Source organism: Apodemus sylvaticus, chromosome 1, assembly GCF_947179515.1.
Source record: "Apodemus sylvaticus chromosome 1, mApoSyl1.1, whole genome shotgun sequence".
NCBI classification, from domain to species: Eukaryota; Metazoa; Chordata; class Mammalia; order Rodentia; family Muridae; genus Apodemus; species Apodemus sylvaticus.
Genome location: NC_067472.1, coordinates 182,257,552 through 182,273,989, shown reverse-complemented (window position 1 = coordinate 182,273,989; position 16,438 = coordinate 182,257,552). Strand labels below are relative to the sequence as shown.

General features: G+C 49.1%; 1 protein-coding gene across 4 annotated transcripts; it reads right to left on the bottom strand.

Annotated features, from left to right (window-relative positions):
* Positions 1–425: 425 nt before the first annotated feature.
* Positions 426–16,278, bottom strand: Proser3 (proline and serine rich 3). 4 transcript variants are annotated; one of them, XM_052166454.1, is made up of 12 exons: positions 16,158–16,278; positions 14,018–14,114; positions 13,323–13,490; positions 10,160–10,284; positions 9,974–10,083; positions 7,964–8,046; positions 7,745–7,887; positions 5,921–6,099; positions 4,905–5,832; positions 4,741–4,822; positions 4,513–4,597; positions 426–2,163 (listed from the first exon to the last, which is right to left on the bottom strand). In XM_052166454.1, the coding sequence occupies exons 2-12, from the start codon at positions 14,074–14,076 to the stop codon at positions 2,131–2,133; spliced, it is 1,995 nt and encodes a 664-aa protein (XP_052022414.1). In that variant the 5' UTR covers positions 14,077–14,114; positions 16,158–16,278; the 3' UTR covers positions 426–2,130. The 4 variants fall into 4 exon arrangements, with proteins under 4 accessions (XP_052022414.1, XP_052022402.1, XP_052022399.1 ...); XM_052166442.1 differs by lacking the exon at positions 426–2,163 and adding an exon at positions 15,002–15,195 and having other exon boundaries at positions 4,168–4,597; positions 16,158–16,277; XM_052166439.1 differs by lacking the exon at positions 426–2,163 and having other exon boundaries at positions 4,168–4,597; positions 16,158–16,277.
* Positions 16,279–16,438: the final 160 nt, after the last annotated feature.

Sequence of the window (16,438 nt, the reverse complement as noted above, 5' to 3'; positions counted from 1 at the left end):
GGGTTCGCCTACGACCATCCCTGAAGCAGCCTTTTCGAAATGCTGGTGCTCCAGTCCCTACGCTGTCAGTCCTGATCCTGACCCCGCCCACGAGCTTTTTGATGTGCACACCCCTCTTGTGTCCCCACCCTAGGCTCTGTGCGACTTGGCCTCCCCCCATCCACTGGACATTTTTCCTTGTTTCCCTATATTCGCTTATTACAGGCTAGCTTTTGACGTCTTTTTCTGGGAAAAGCTTCCGTATGGAATGCTATGACATTCGTGCCTCTGAGAAAGCCAGGTATGGTCTTTTTTCTTTTTCTTTTTTTTAAACGATAGAGAAATGCCTAGAAAGCATTGCAGCCACACCCTTTCCGGAAGGATGCTTTCACTGATCAGGACCTGAACAGGGCCCTCGTTTCAAGAGCACGCTCTCGGTCCGGGCGTTTAAAGACTATGATCATTTAATTCAGGGATATATCAATAATCAAAAGAGAAAAAAAAAAAAACAAAAAACCTTACCCATATGGAAGCTCAAAGGCTAGTACGAACTAGGTGATTTCGGTTTGTGATCTCAGCACTGGAAAGTGGGTGCAAGAGAATCATGAATCTGAGGCCAGCTTGAGCTGCAGTGAGAAATCTGTCTCAAACACACCTAATTAGGGACTGGAGAGGTGGTTCAGCAGTTAGCACTGACTGCTCTTCCAGAGTACTCTCGGATTTCTACTCCCTATTCTCAGCACCCACATGACTGTTCACCAACTCCAGTTCCAAGACGTCCAGAAGATGCTCTCTGTGGGTACTAGGCACACACATGGAACTTCTGACATGTGTGCAGGCAAAATAACTATGCATTAAATAAAAAATGTAAAACCTCCAAAGCAAAGACTGATGGGAAAAGATAATGAACAGAATAAATATAGATATCTAGCGTCCCAGAGAAAAGCTAGTTGGGATGGTGAAATATTGAAAGAACGTGCTGGGGAAGGGGGCAGGAAATAAATTTGCAGTTATTTTTTAAGGTATTGGTGTTTTGCCTGCATGTCTGTCTGTGTGAGGGTGTCGGAGCCCCTGGAACTTGAGTCAGACACTTGCAAGTTGCCATGTGGGTGTTGGGAAGGAACCAGGGTGCTCTGGAGGAGCAGCCAGTGTTCTTAACCACTGAGCCATCTCTCCAGCTCCCAGCTCCTTCTTGGTTTTGTCCTTTTTTTTTTGAGACAGGGTTTCCCTGGCTGTTCTGGAACTAGCTCTGTAGACCAGGCTGGCCTCAAACTCAGAGATCCGCCTGCCTCTGCCCCCCACCCAAGTGCAGGCACTAAAGGCATGCACCACCATTGCCTGGCTCGGTTATGTTTCCAGTGCTAGGGGGTGGAGCCCAGAACCTGGGATATGACAAGGCGTGTGCTCTACCACCGAGCTACCCCACAGAGCCCTCACTTGCTTTGACTTACTCAAGTTGCAAGCCCCACCATGCCAGGGCTTCCTTACCCACGTTCCTCCCGCAGCCCGCACAGTCCCGTAGCTCCCGTGGCAGCTTCTTTGACACGCCACTCAAGCTTGTCTCCTGTCGGCTTGCAGAAGCGACAGCCACAGCCAACAGGGAGAGATGAAAAGGGCGCTGTGCCGCCTCCACGGCTGTGGTAGATGGCAGCACAGGCTTCTTTCTGCTCCCTCGAACTGAGAGGCCTCAACTGGAAAAAGTTGACTCTTCTGAGGCTTCCAGGCATTTCAAACCGCTGGGCTGACAGCATTCACCATAGCATCTGACAACCCTCACTCAGTTCAGTTTTTAGTTTTCTCAGCCCTGATGCCGGATTGTAAGTGAAGAAGGTCCAGAGGATTCCACACAGATGTCAATCTTAGGATCTTCCCAGACATCACAGAGTACAGGCAACGTCTCAGGCTGTGCGGACTCATAGAATCCATAAGTGTAACGAGTACTTGATGCTACTAAGCTTTGGGGGCAGCTTGTTACCCAGCCATAGTAACTAAAATGGCCTTCAGCAAGTAGATAATCCCAGCTTCAGTACAGCTTCTTCAGGCAGCCTTCTAGTCCCTCATTTAACTTGATCAGGATGTAATTGTGAACGTCAATTATTGCTCCTTGTGTTTAAACAGCTGCTTCTTGATTCAGTCAAGTGTGTGGTTTGTTCAAGAGGCCGAAAACACATGTTTACCTTGTTTCTGACATAGAGAATTGCCTGTCAGAAATCCATCCCATTTCTCTTCATAAAAACATGTATCAAAACAACACTCATCCCAGATTAAAGAATCCCAGAAACCCTGTCTTGAAAAACCAAACCAAACAAGCAAACAAACCTCAACCTAATCCTGATCATATATAGTTGCCACCATTTTATTCATGAAAAGTTCTAAGATATGGAAAGTTGACACCCACATATTCATTGCCTAGCTTTACCATTAAAACATTTTACTATATCTTATCTTATTGCTTTACTCAGCCATCCAACTCATCTTTGGGTGCATTTCAAAACAGATTAGGCTGGGTGGGTGTGGTGACCCATATCTGTAATCCCAGCATTTGGGGATGTGAAGGCAGGAGACTCAGTCCAAAGCCAGGCTTAAGTCACACAGTGAGTTGGATCCTAGACTTTATAAGACCCTGTTTCAAAAGACAAACCATTGCATCCATACTATCTTAGAATAACCCTCATTTCCTTTTGTAAAAATTTGTACTTAAATGTTTCTATATGCATTTTGTTTAATTTTTTTTTCTGAGACAGTTTCACTCTGTATTCTTGGCTGGCCTGGATTTCTGTATGTAGATCAGTTTTTATTTTTGAACTCACAGAGATTCCCTGCCTCTGCTGGAATTAAAGGCATGTGTAACTATGCCTAGCTGACACGTATCTCCTTAGCTAGAACTCAGCATATTTCCCTTTTGAGGGAAACACCGCAGGGATTTTGGTCAGAATGGCCTCCGTAGGCTGGGATGTTTGGTTACTTGGTCTCTCGTAAGTGGAACTGTTTGGGATTGAGTACATGTGGCCTCATTGGAGGTGGCATGTCACTGCAGTTAGCTTTGAGGTTTCACAAGACTCCCATTCCCCGTGTCTCTCTGTCTCTGCCTCGTGGTTGAGTCTCACGATGTGAGCTCTTGGTGCTGCTCCAGTGCCCTGCACCCTGCCCTGAGGGTCATGGACTCTCTGAAACTCTAAGCCTCAAATAAACACTTTCTTTTTACATTGCCTTGGTCACACTGTCTTATAACAACAATTGAAAAGTAACTAAAACAACCACATAGAATGAGATTTACAAATCTCACTGAGCTCAGCAGGTGCACATTTCTGTGTTCCCAGCATAACAACTTTTTTTTTCAACACAGAGACTCACTGTGAGGGTGACCTCAGAGTGGAGATCCTCTGGCCTCAGACTCCTGGGATTACAGGTGTGTGCTACCATGTCCAGCAATCAGATTTTATAGCAGACTCTGAAAAGCACCTGAGTCACAGAAAGTAGAAGAAAAAGAACAGAACAGCACCCACTTTTCTGACAGAAGCTGTAGGCCTTCAGTTGCATTCAATTTGTTGAAAGGCTCAGTTTCAAAGCGAAGAGACAGGCTGTCCCCCTGGGTGGCAGGTGTATTAGAGAGTGAGCAGATGTGTTTATAGCACTGATCACCTTTCGGCTGTACAGGTAGGAGGCAGCCTAAACTGAGGTGAGGGCAGTGGAAAGGAGTTGGATTCTGATGGACTCTAAAGCAGAGCCAGCATCTGCCTGGTGACTGTGTGTAGGAGGGAGAGGAGTCGAGATGACAGAAGACTTTGGTTCTGAGTAGGGGGAACACAGCTGAAGAATGTGAAGGGGGGGAGGGGACAAACCTGGGGAAATATCAGGAATTTGAGCACCTGTGGGAACTGAAGCATCTCTTAGGCCTGTAGACGGAGATGGCGACCAGAGGGAGAGATGCTAGCTAACTAGCGCAGATGGGAGGTATACTGTTGTCCAACACTGATGTGTCTTAGGACCGGATCACAGGGCCTTCGTCTCCACTCGAGATGTAAAAATCCACTTCCAAGTGACAGGAGTCAGGTAGTCAAGTGCCCACAGTATCCAGAACCGTGTGCTCAACCAGAGAGAGAGGAAGAGAGACTGATTCCTTACTAGCACAATCGGCCTTTCTACAACAATTCATTTCTTCTAGATTAACTGTAAACTGGAGAAATGTTCATTGGGGACAACTTTATTTTTGCTGTTTACGTGTATGTGTACGAGTGTGTGTGTGTGTGTTTGTGTGTGTGCGCGCGCGCGCGCATGTGTGTGTGTGCTCCACAGCTCGTGTGCAGAGTCAGAGAATCTCAGAGCCTAGTCTCCGCCTTCCACCTTGATCGAGAGCCCTCTCCACAGGCCAGCTGGCCAGTCAGCTACCTTTATGTGGCTTCTGGAGATCTAAACTCGAGTCTTCACACTTGCAAGTTCTTTGCCCACTGAGCCATCTCCTCAGCCCAGGAATAACAGAATTTTTCTAACTCAAAGTCGTCTGGCCTCAAGGGAGGCTCCTTCCCTCCTCACCCGCATTCTCAGGGACCTGGCTGGAGATGAAGATCTGGGGTCTTCAGTGTGGTCCAAGAGGAGGGATAACTGGGCATCCACTTTCCTGGAGAAAAGTCAGAGGTAGAGGCTGAAGTACGTGCTCGCGATAAGAACCTGCGACTGTGCCTGGGGTTCAGGAAAGGGACTTGGAAGAGACAGGCACCTAACAAGGGTGTCGTAGGACTCGGGGCCCAGTATTGTAATCACCTTTTCTGCTGCCGGAGCTCTGCCCTCTGAGCCCTTAGCACCTGCAACACAGGGTCTTCCTGAAACTCGCTGCCGTCAGAGTCTGGGGGGTAAAATAAGGCTGAGTTCCACACAGGGTTTGGGACCACCATCAAAATACCCCAGGGGCCAGGAATCCCTCTCACCTTCTGCAGCCTGCAGAAGTCTGGCACCCTGGGATAGCATGTCCTCAGATGGAGCGTGGCTTGAGGCAGGCAGAGCCATGGTCAAGGGGTCACCTGCTCCCCTCTCGTGTGCAGACATCTTGAATTCAAGTGACTGGGCCTCTGACAGTGTGGCTGCCTTTGGGGCTGTGCCTGGCTGTGGGTCCCCAGTTTCAGAGGCGAGGGTGATTTTACTTTTGCGGGACTCTGTCTTGGACCCACGCAGAGACTCAGATGGAGGGAGCAGAACTTTGGCTTTAGAGGGGGTTGCTTTGACTTTCCGGGAATCTGCCCCAGATGGAGGCGTATCCTCCAGGCTATCGGGGAACAGCCGGGCTGTCACTACCTGGCCCAGGGCCCCCCTGAGCTGCAAACAGGGACCCTCTGTTGAGGGTCTACATGCAGAGTCTGGTGCAGTAGTCTCCTGGTGAGGCGAAGTGCTCGCCCTCCTTGGCTTGGGGCCCAGCTTCTTGGGCTGGACACAGCTACTCGGCTCAGGGGTGGTTGGTCCCTGGGGAATGTCAGGTAGTGGGAGGGTGGAAGCGGGGGTGGAAGTGCAGGGAGGTGGAGCAGAGGCTGGGGGCCCTGGGATGGAGACCTGGGGAGCAGGGGGAGGGGCTGGGGTAGTTGAAGAGGAGGTAGGTGGGACAGGAAGGGAGGCCAAGGGAGCCAGGGTGGAGGTGAGCAGTGTGGTAGGAAGCATCCCGAGAGGTACCCAAGGATTAGCCTGTGCGGCCCAGAGAACCCCGTGGGTGCTGGGGGCCCAGATGTGTGGAGAGGGCCCTGAAAGGGGTGGCCTCTCCATATGGAAGGCCTGTGGGGGAGGAGGCTGGGCCACACTGCCCCATGGAGGAGCACAGTTAGGCTGGGTCCCCTGGGAACCAGGATTCACTGCAGAGACAGGAGGAGTCTGCAAGCAGAAAGGAAGAAAGAGGTGGATGGCCCTGTGCCATCTTCGGGTGTCCCTTATGACTGCCAGCCTCACTCTTCCAACTCACCTGAGTGGTGAGGGCTGGCATCCGAGGCACCACCCAGGCCCCGTCACCTGCACCTTGTAGAGACTGCTCAAGCTTCCTCCGCTGCCGCCATTGGTATAAAATGTCTTCCTCAGGCCGAAGGGTTGCTCGGGAGGAGGCTGGGTGGGGTGCAGGGGTGGCCTGGCATGGGGCTGGGGCTGCTGTGGAGGGAGTAGAGAGAAAAGGGTGAGGAGAGAGCACAAGGTAAGGCCTGAGGGCCAGAGGGCCGTGCAGAGGGCCGTGCAGAGGGCTGCCCAGACACCACTGTTTTGAAGTGGAAAGCCGGGTTGGGGCATCTCGCTCTCACAGTTTTAATTTGAAGCCTGGGCCCAGTTCAAAGTGGCAGCCTGGGCTTATAGGCAAGTTTACTACACCCAGTTTGTAGTTCTATTTGTATTTTTCCTTATTTTTCTTTTCTTCCTCTGTGATTCTTTTGAATTTGGTCACTTGCCTCCCCTCTGCTGGTCCAGGTGCTGAGAGCGGCCACGGGACCATATTAGCATTCAGAAAACAATGTACCCTCCATGCTCCGAAGCCTCCCCTCTAGGCCTCCATGGCCAACCTCTCCCACCTGTGCTACACTGCTCTGTCTCTGGGTCTCACTACGTAACCCTGGCTGGCCTGAAACTCACTGAGTACTGGCTCTCCTCCAACTCACAGATCTGCTGTCTCTGTCTTCCAAATGCTCAGATTCAAGAGGTATGTTCTCACCTTAATCCCAGCACTTAGGAGGCAGAGGTAGGTGGATCTGAGTTCAAAGCCAGCCTGATTTACAGATCAAATTCCAGGGCAACCAGTTCTACGCAGATAAACCTTGTCTCAATATCACCCCCACCCTGCCAAGAAAGGCATGCTGTCCGAGACCTGCTTCCCTCTGGCTTGTGAGATAGTCTCGCAGAGCCTGTACTGGCCTCAAACTCAGGATGTAGCTGAGACTGACCCTGAGCTACTGATCTTCCTGCTGGGGCTGCTGCAGTACAGCATTTCCAGATTCATCTCTCAAGTTGTTGGCCTTCAACAGTTCCCACGCTGTAGCTAAGTCGCACTGATGTATGTACTATAGACGTATTTATATATGCACTATAGACATGTTTATATGTACTACAGACGTGTTTATATGCACTATAGACGTGTCTGTACTCAGTGTAGATATGGGTTTGAGACAATGCACAAGGCTGGAACACACTGAGACTTAGCTAAGCCATATGAAATTGCCAAATACTCATCTTTGATGTACATAAAAGTTCCACTGTGATATTAAACAAGACAAAAAACAAAACAAACCATTGTGTAGTGATGCGTTCCTGTAAACCCAGTGCCAGGGAAGCCGAGGCAGGAGTGTCGAGGACTCACAGCCAGCGTGAACTACACATGGGTTCCAGGCCAGCTTGGCAAACAGAGCAAAACTCTGGTTCAAAGAAAAAGAACTAATAGCAATATAGTAGAAATATTTCTTCTACTCTGTACTGAGCCATCTGATTTTGGAGCTTATGTGTATTACGGCAGGGCGCGTGTTATATGTATTACGGCAGGGCGCGTGTTATGTGTATTACGGCAGGGCGCGTGTTATGTGTATTACGGCAGGGCGCATGTTAGCTGGCTCACCCGACAGCTTCTGTTGACACACATGTGAAGGGCCTGCCCTACACTCATGAACCCATTTCATCCTCACAGTAGCTGTGAGTGAGAGGGATCCAGTTATTATTCCTGGGTCCCAGTTAGAGAAACAAGGCCAGGAGAGGCCAGCGTCACGCAGCTAGTAAATAGGTGAGGTGAGATTTGAACCTGACTACCATCAATCCTTACCTCCTAGCACAGGTTCTTTGGCACTGGAGTTCTTGTTGGAGTCCGGATTGAAGGTCACAGAGCAGGGAGAGGGGCCATCGGAGCTGATGGGGCAGGAGGAGCTGGCATCGTTGGGACTGAGGGAGGAGGAGAGGGAGGCCTTGCTGTGGGGAGAAGGCAGCAGTGAGGAGAGCAGTGGCGGGCAACAACTGCTAAGGGGGACGGCGGGAGAGGCGGCACCTGCGCTTGAGCAGCCTGGCAGCCCGGCTTTGCAGGCTCAGCGTCTCCAGCTCCAGCAGAGAAGAGTTCCATGAGTTCAGACTCTGCACAGAGAGAGAGGCCAGAGGCTAGAAAGAGGGTCTCTGCAGGAGGCCTGGGGGCCGATGTCCCACAGGGTGCGGGAAGCTACTTCTCTACCTTGAGGGAGGAGAGGCTCTCTTTCCTGCTTTGGCCTTTGGGGTTTTTGTCTTTGAGACAGGATCTAACTTTGTAACCCAGGCTGGCCTTGAACTCTCCATCCTACCCTACCTCAGCCACCGCAGAATTGAAGCTTTCTGTACAGGCCTATGATCCCTAGAACCTACCCAGAAGTGAAAGAAGAGAATCAGCTCCTAAGTTGACCTCTGACCTACACACACACACACACACACACACACACAAAGTCAGACAGACAGACTTATACATAGACACACGCTACGTTTAAAATTTAAAAAGGAAAGATCAAGCATCTCTTCCTGACCAGACCCTGCCTAATGAAAACATTCTATCAAATAGTTCAGACTGACTCAAGGGCGACGGGATAAGAGACAGAGATGTATGTGGGGGCTGGAGAGATGGCTCAGCTGTTAAGGCTGTTCTTCCGAAGGATCCAGATTCAACTCCCAGCCACCAGGTGGAAGCTCACAATTGCCTGGAACTCCTGTTCCAGGAATCTGACATCTCTTCTGGCCTCCATGAGCACCAGGCCCACAAGTGGTACACAAACATATATGTGGGCAATACCCATACACAAAATTTTTTAATTAAAAAACAAGAAGAGCCGGGCGGTGGTGGCGCACACCTGTAATCCCAGCACTCTGGGAGGCAGAGGCAGGCGGATCTCTGAGTTCGAGGCCAGCCTGGTCTACAGAGTGAGTTCCAGGACAGTCAGGGCTACACAGAGAAACCCTGTCTCGAAAAAAACAAAAACAAACAAAAACAAACAAACAAACAAACAAGAAGAGAGGGGAGAGGATAAGGAAGGCAGACAGGCTGTCCTTCAATCTTACTTTCCACTGTTATATCTGAGTGCCAGAAGCATCTCGAGCCACTGGGGGCCATACTGGTGACTGCAGGGAGAAAGTCTGTGACGGCTCAGGCCAGGGAGCCAGAACAGGAGCTAGGTTCCCCCAGCACTGTCCAAACATAGGGATCTGGCTCACGCTTTGAATGCTTAGTCCACAGTTTATGGTACCATCTGGAAGGCTATGGACTCTTTAGGAAGTAGGGCCTTGCAGGCCACTAGGTACAGGCTCTTGAAGGTACACCCACACATGGTTCCAACCTGCACTCTCAGCTTCCTGGTCTGCTAAAACATGATCACCCCACCCCACACTCCTGCACTGACAGCCCCTGAAACTGGGCTTAGAATAAACCTCTCTTCCCTTCTTTCTACCAACATGGGCATAATGAATAAGCACGCACATTTACTTTTTTTTTAAGAGTTCCAAGTTGTGGGGCTGGAGAGATGGCTCAGTGGTTAAGAGCACTGACTGCTCTTCCAGAGGTCCTGAGTTCAATTCCCAGCAACCACGTGGTGGCTCGCAACCATCTGTAATGGGATCTGATGCCCTCTCTGGCATGCAGGTATACATGCAGATAGAGCACTCCGTCATTAAATGTCTTTTTTTAAAAAAAGGCTCAAAGTTGTATTTAACTAGCAAATCCTATTGGTAAGTTTTTAGTCTATTATTAATTTTTTTTTTTTTGAGATACAGCCTACAACTCGGATGACCTTAAACTTCAGCACCTCCTGGGTGCTGAGGTTACAGGTGTGTGCCACCATGCCTACTTTATGTGGTGCCCAGAGATCAAATCAGGGCTTTCTACCTGCTAGGCAAGCACCTTCCCAAATGAGTGAGCCGTATCTCTTGGGTCTATAAACGCTTTTTTGTTTATGATGCTTTAAGTTGGTCAGTGTCTCTGCTTCTGTCCCAGGGTTTGTGCTGTCAGTGCAGGCACACGAGAGAGGGAGAAGATAGCACTTGTCACCTGCTTTACTTTCTGAAGAGGTGCAGACGCCAGCGATGTACTAGACATGGCAATGGGAGGCGGACCTGGACCTGTCATGTCCGATCTTCCTGTAGGTTCACCAGCTCCTGCTAGGAAACCTCTGTTACATGACCAGGGCCAAGAAGAGAGGCGGCCAGGCTCTGCGCAGGGCAGATTCAGGCATACCTGCTGCAAGGGGACTGCTCAAGTCCGACGCAGGCTGTAGCCACCAAAAGTCATCTGGGGTCGGGCCTGCAGGCTGTCGGTCCTCTCGGCTCGTGGGCTGAGCTTGGCGGAACCTGTTTATGTACCTGTGAGCATCGAAGGATGAGAAGGCAGAGGGCATAAAGGAGGCGCGTAGTAATAACAGCAACTATGACAACAGCAGTAGGCACATCACTCTTTCTTCTGTTTATCAAACGCCATGGAAAGGTATGCTCAGAGGCCCAGACAAGACTAACTCCTTTGCAGGGTGGACAGTGGTGGCACACGCCTTTAATCCCAGCCCTGTGGGGGATTGGGGTGGGTGGGGTGGGGAGGCAGGCAGATCTCTGAGTTAGAGGACAGCCTGGTCTACAGTTAGTTCCAGAACAACCAGAGGCACACAGAGAAACCCTGTCTGAAAAAAAGCTAAACAAAACAAAAATAAAAATAAAAAACTCCTTTCTTCACATCTACCAAAATATGCAATTGGCCTTAAAAATCCGTTTCTTTCTTATATAGTAGTGTAATTTTAATTTTTTCACACTTTATTTTGCAAGTGTGTACACACGTGCACACACACATGCACACAGGCATGGGTACACACTTGAGCAGGAACACTACAGTACACATGTGGAGGTGGTTCCCAGGGACTGGATGCACCTTAGGTTGTCACGCTGTGGTGGCAAGCACCTTTATCCATAGTCAGCCTAAAATTTTTTGTTTATTTTAAAATTTTGGGGGCGCCGGGCGGTGGTGGTGCACGCCTGTAATCCCAGCACTCTGGGAGGCAGAGGCAGGCAGATTTCTGAGTTCGAGGCCAGCCTGGTCTACAGAGTGAGTTCCAAGACAGCCAGGGCTATACAGAGAAACCCTATCATGGAAAAGCCAAATCCAAAACACCCCCCCCCCAAAAAACCCAAAAACCCAAATTTTGGGGGGCTCCTCATATAGCCCAGGCTAACCTCCAGCTATGTAGCCAAGGACTGCCCTGAAGCCCTCATCCTCCTACTTCCACCTTCTAAGAGCTGCAGATGTATGGCACCATGCCAATCTTGTGTCTGGCTGTCTTTCTTTCTTTTTTAAAAATTATTTATTCATGTTTGGAAATGATGGAACTTAAACACAGTGCCTCTTTGCATATACTAGTATATCAGTTAAATGCTTTCCTGCCAGGTCATACATTTTAGCTAGGTGCATAGCTATTTTATTTTAGAGATTTGTTTGTGTGTGTGCCTGTGTATATGTGTATGCACCACATGGATGCATAGAGGTTGCCTACACAGACCAGAAGAAGGTGTCTGGTCCCTGAAAACTAAAGCTATAGACTTATAAACCACTATGCCAGTGCCATGGACTATATTTGTCATATAACTTGTGAATACATAATTAGATTTTTTTTTTCAAGACAGGGTTTCTTTGTGTATCACTGGCTGACCTGGAACTGTCCCTATAGGTCAGGCTGGCTTTGAACTCAGAGATCTGCCTGCCTCTTCATGAGCCACCACTGCCGGGTCATAATTAGATTCTTAAAAATTATTTATTATGGTTGGATGTGTGTTTTTGCACACTTGCTGTGTACAGGGATAGCACACACATCACAGCCTGTGTTTGCAAACGGAAGACAACTTTGTGGAGTTAGTGCCCCCTGTCCATGTTCATGTGGGGGTCTTGGGATCAGAAGGAGGTCGCCAGGCTTTCATGGCAAGTGCTTTGACCTACTGAGTCATCTTGCTGCTCCCTGGTTTTTGGGGGTTTTTTTGGTTTTTTTTTTTTTTGGTTTTTTGGATTTGTTTTTTTTTTTCAAGACAGGGTTTCTCTGTGTAGCCCTGGCTGTCCTGGAACTCACTCTATAGACCAGGCTGGCCTCGAACTCAGAGATCCGCCTGCCTCTGCCCCCCAGAGTGCTGGGATTACAGGCGTGCACCACTACCGCCCGGCTGTTTGTGTGTTTTACACAAGGTATCATTTAGCTTAAGCTGGTCTTGAACTTGTGGCCCTCCTGCCTCTACCTTCTCAATGCTGAGACTGCAGGCAGGCGTCACTATGCCTGCTTTACGTGGCTTTGGGGGCCAAGCCAGGGGCACTGTGCATGCGACAGGCACTCTAACAGCTGAGCCACACTGCCAGCCCAAACGATTCTTGACAACAAAGAAAAGCAAGCATGATTCTGGAAGAGCAGTGTCTCTGACAATCATTTTTGGCCCACAAGGTAAAGGACAGCAGCCCAGACATAGGACAACAATAAGACAGACAGACCCTGGGCTGGAGAGATGGCTCAGCCGTTAAAGGCCAGGCTCACAACCAAGAATATAAGATAAACAGAACTTATGCTCCTAACACCTTACACTGGGGTGGCCATGTCAGCCCTGGTTGCTTCTGTAACAATAAGACCTAAAGAAATGTTATCTTGGTTAGGCCATAATTATCTTAGGACCCTTTGTTACAGAATCTTTCATTTCTCTATCTTTCAAATTCAAGTACTTACTCTAGCCAGGTGTGGTGGCGCACGCCTGTAAACCTAGCACTTGGGAGGCAGAGGCAGGCGGATTTCTGTGTTCGAGGCCAGCCTGGTCTACAGAGTGAGTTCCAGGACAGCCAGGGCTACACCGAGAAACCCTGTCTCAAAAAACCAAAAAAAAAAAAAAAAAAAAAAAAAAAAAAAAAGTACTTACTCTAGGGTGAGTGGGTTTTGGTTTTAGTTTTGGTTTGCTTGATTGGTTGGTCTTTGGTTTTATGAGACAGGATTTCTCTGTGTGGTCCTGGCTGTCTTGGAACTCACTCTGTAAATCAGGCTAGCCTCAAACTCAGAAATCTTCCTGCCTCTGCCTCCCGAGTGCTGGAATTGAAGACATGCACCACCACCACCAGGTAACAGGTACCCTTATAGATCACTGTATGGAGGAACTGAGAATTCAAAACAACTCTAGTGCTTGTGTCTGATTACTATTCCCAAAAGAAGGAAACTGAGACCAAAGCAATATAGGGATTAAATTAACAGGCAGGATTTGAACCCAGCTCTACTGCCCTCAATAATATACATGAAATGCCTGATCCTAAAAAGGTATTGCATAAACAGTTCTGTCTCTGATGGTTATTATGGGATGCTGGCTTCCTCTCGTTCCCCCCAGGGAATTCTGGTACTCACTTGGCCACCACTGAGTCCTCGTTGTCAATTAAGGTGAGGGGTGAAGAGGTCCTTTGTCCCTCGGTGGTACTGGGTGGGGAAGGCGTCCCTGAACTGGATGGCCAGGACTCTTCAGACAGCTCAGTGGAACTGGCTGCCGTGGCATGGGGGTCTTGTGGCCTCTGAGACCTGGATAGACCCAGGATTTAAATAGGGAGAAAACAGAAGAAGAAAAGATCAGGTCAGAAGGGTGACCCTATAGGGAATGAACACACATAGAGGCAGACAAAAAGGAAACCTCCCACACTGTTACCACTGAGAGGTTCGGTTAACTACGGAAGTGGGGCTGTGGTCAGGGATCCAGGTGCTCGAGACCTGGAAATGGGCAGGCCACCAGCACTGGGGTAAGGACTTCTCAATCTCTCACTGCATGCCTTCCTTCCCTCTAGTGCTCACTGACAGCTATTAGTCTGAGGCAGAGAACTTTACCTAAAAAGCGTCCTCACAAGAAGAAAGGAAGAGTGGCCCCTGGTTCTGGAAAGACTCAGTGAAACAGTATTCGGCAAAACCAGAACGGGGAAGTGGGAAGGGGTGGGTGGGAGGACAGGGGAAGAGAAGGGGGCTTACGGGACTTGCGGGGAGTGGGGGGGCTAGAAAAGGGAAATCATTTGAAATGTAAATAAATTATATCGAATAAAAAAAAAAAGCGTCCTCACCTTGTAGCTCCAGTTCTAGCTTCTTGACGGTCCAAAGGGTTGTCCACCTTGGGAAACATCTCCAAAGGGGTTGTCTTGGGAAGTGAAAACTGACAGGCTATGTATGAAAGGAGCAGAGCATAGTAAGAGGAGGACAGAAGCTGACAGTTTCCATAGATTGCTGGACGAAATGGACTACAATTCCCAGGAATCATCACAAGTCCCATAATTCCCTTGAGCTCTAAGTCCCATTACAGAGACTTAGAAGAACTTGGAAACTGGTAGTAGGTAGTTCTCAACTCTGGATCTAGCCTAAGGGGAGCTTTTATCATTCATTCATTCATTCATTCATTCATTTATTTGGTTTTTGGAGACAGGGTTTCTCTGTGTAGCCCTGGCTGTCCTGGAACTCACTCTGTAGACCAGGCTGGCCTTGAACTCAGAAATCCGCCTGCCTCTGCCTCCCAAGTGCTGGGATTAAAGGCGTGCGCCACCACAGGGTCTCACTCTGCAACCATGGTTAGCCTTGCACTTGAGGTGATTCTCCTGCCTCAACTTCTTGAGTGCTAGGACTTTAAAAATTACAGACTCATGCCAGATGTGTAATGTTTGCCTGTAATCCCAGCACTCAAGAGGCTCTGGCAGGAGAATCCAAAGTTCCAAAGCAAAGGCTGGGGAGATGGCTCAGTGAGTAAGGGGCTTGCTGCACAAACATGGGGACCTGAGTTCAAATCCACAGAACCCATGGAAAGCCAGATGTGGTAGCACAATCGAGTACTTCTATACTGAGGTGGGAGGTAAATACCGGAGAATCCCCTGAAACTTCTCAGGTCCTCGAGCCTCAGAGGTGATCATCAAAGAGAAGACGGCTCAACGAGGTGAAAGGTGAGGACAGACACCTGAGCCTGTCTGACTTCCACATGGCGCAGACACACACACACACACACACACACACACCCAAAGGCTACATAGTGAGCTCTTCTCCCAATAAGAATAACGTGTTACCTGTTGCCTGCCTGTGGATCCTGTTCCCTTAACTGCACTGCCTTGCCTGGCTTCAGTGAGAGAGGATGTGCCTAGTGCTGCAGTGACTTGATGGGGTTGGTACCCAGGCACACCCCACGCTCTTCACGGTTCTCCCTCCAGGCTGACAGAATCTGAATATCAGGAAACAGGCTACACACTGCATCTTCTCCACACTATTCAGACAATTAAAAAAAGATTTATTGCCAGCCTGGTCTACAGAGTGAGTTCCACGACAGCCAGAGCTACACAGAGAAACCCTGTCTTGAAAAACAAACAAACAAACAAAACAATGTATTTATTTATTTACTTATTATTTGTTTGTTTGATTATATGAGTCTACTGTCACTGTCTTCACACACACACCAGAAGAGGGCATCAGACCCCATCTGGTTGCTGGGAATTGAACTCAGGACCTCTGGAAGAGCAGCGAGTGTTCTTAACTGCTGAGCCATATCTCCAGCCCCAACACAAAGCTCTAATTAATTCCACGAGGTAAAACAAACAAGTGATTTAGCCAAGAGTGGTGGCGCACGCCTTTAATCCCAGAACTCAGGAGGCAGAGGCAGGCAGATTTCTGAGTTCAAGGCCAGCCCCGTCTACAGAATGAGTTCCAGGACAAGGCTATGCAGGGAAACACTGTCTCGAAGAACAAAACAAGTAATTAAAAAACACACACACAAATGAAAAAAGAAGAATGAAAACAACAAAAGAGTAATAGGCAAAATTAAACATTAACAAAAAGTCACAAGGAAACATACACAGTATGTTTCCGGTTAAACCAGTTGAGGGGGAGGTGGTGGCACGACTCCCAACCAGAAAGGGGCAGTAGACTACAATCCCCATAATTCACTGGGTTCCTCCTAAGTGAGAAAGTTCAAAAGCAACACCCTAGATTTCTGGGGCAATTTGGAAACTAACGAGCTCATTTTTCAAATTTCTTTTAGACTTCCTTAGGCCCACCCAGAGAAAACAAAAGACACGAGACATTCAGGGATGCTGGGGATGGGGTGGGGGAACTGCGTAGTATCTTGGGAGTTGTAGTTTAGTGAGGTTGGGCCGAAGACGCCAGGCTCTTGTAAACCCGTGCTGTCTTCCCCAGGCCTCCTGTGGTCTCTGAAAGAGGAACCAACCTCACCTGCAGTAAGTGTGTCAGCATTTACCGCAGCCTTAGCGCGTGCAGAGCTCCTTCGCCGAACAGCCCCGCGCCTACCCTCCTCGCTTAGCAACGCTGTCAGCCCCGCCCCTTTCTGGGCGGGCAGAGTAGGAGCGCGGCCTCCAAGGCGACCAATGATAGACTAGAAAATAAAAATAACTGGAAAGCGGCCGAGGGGCGGACTCTCTGGGAGAGCGCATGTTTGATTGGAGCGTGCAGCAGTAATTGGCAGACTTCAGACCAATAGTAAGGGTCAAAGGCCG

Coding starts and splice junctions, on each gene's coding strand:
- Proser3 (XM_052166442.1), bottom strand. CDS start 14,076: ATGTTTCCCAAGGTGGACAACCCTTTGGACCGTCAAGAAGCTAGAACT. Junction 7,888..7,963: donor GCCAGGCTGCTCAAGCGCAG/GTGCCGCCTCTC, acceptor TTCTCCCCACAG/CAAGGCCTCCCTCTCCTCCT. Junction 4,598..4,740: donor GAGCTCCGGCAGCAGAAAAG/GTGATTACAATA, acceptor ACTTTTCTCCAG/GAAAGTGGATGCCCAGTTAT.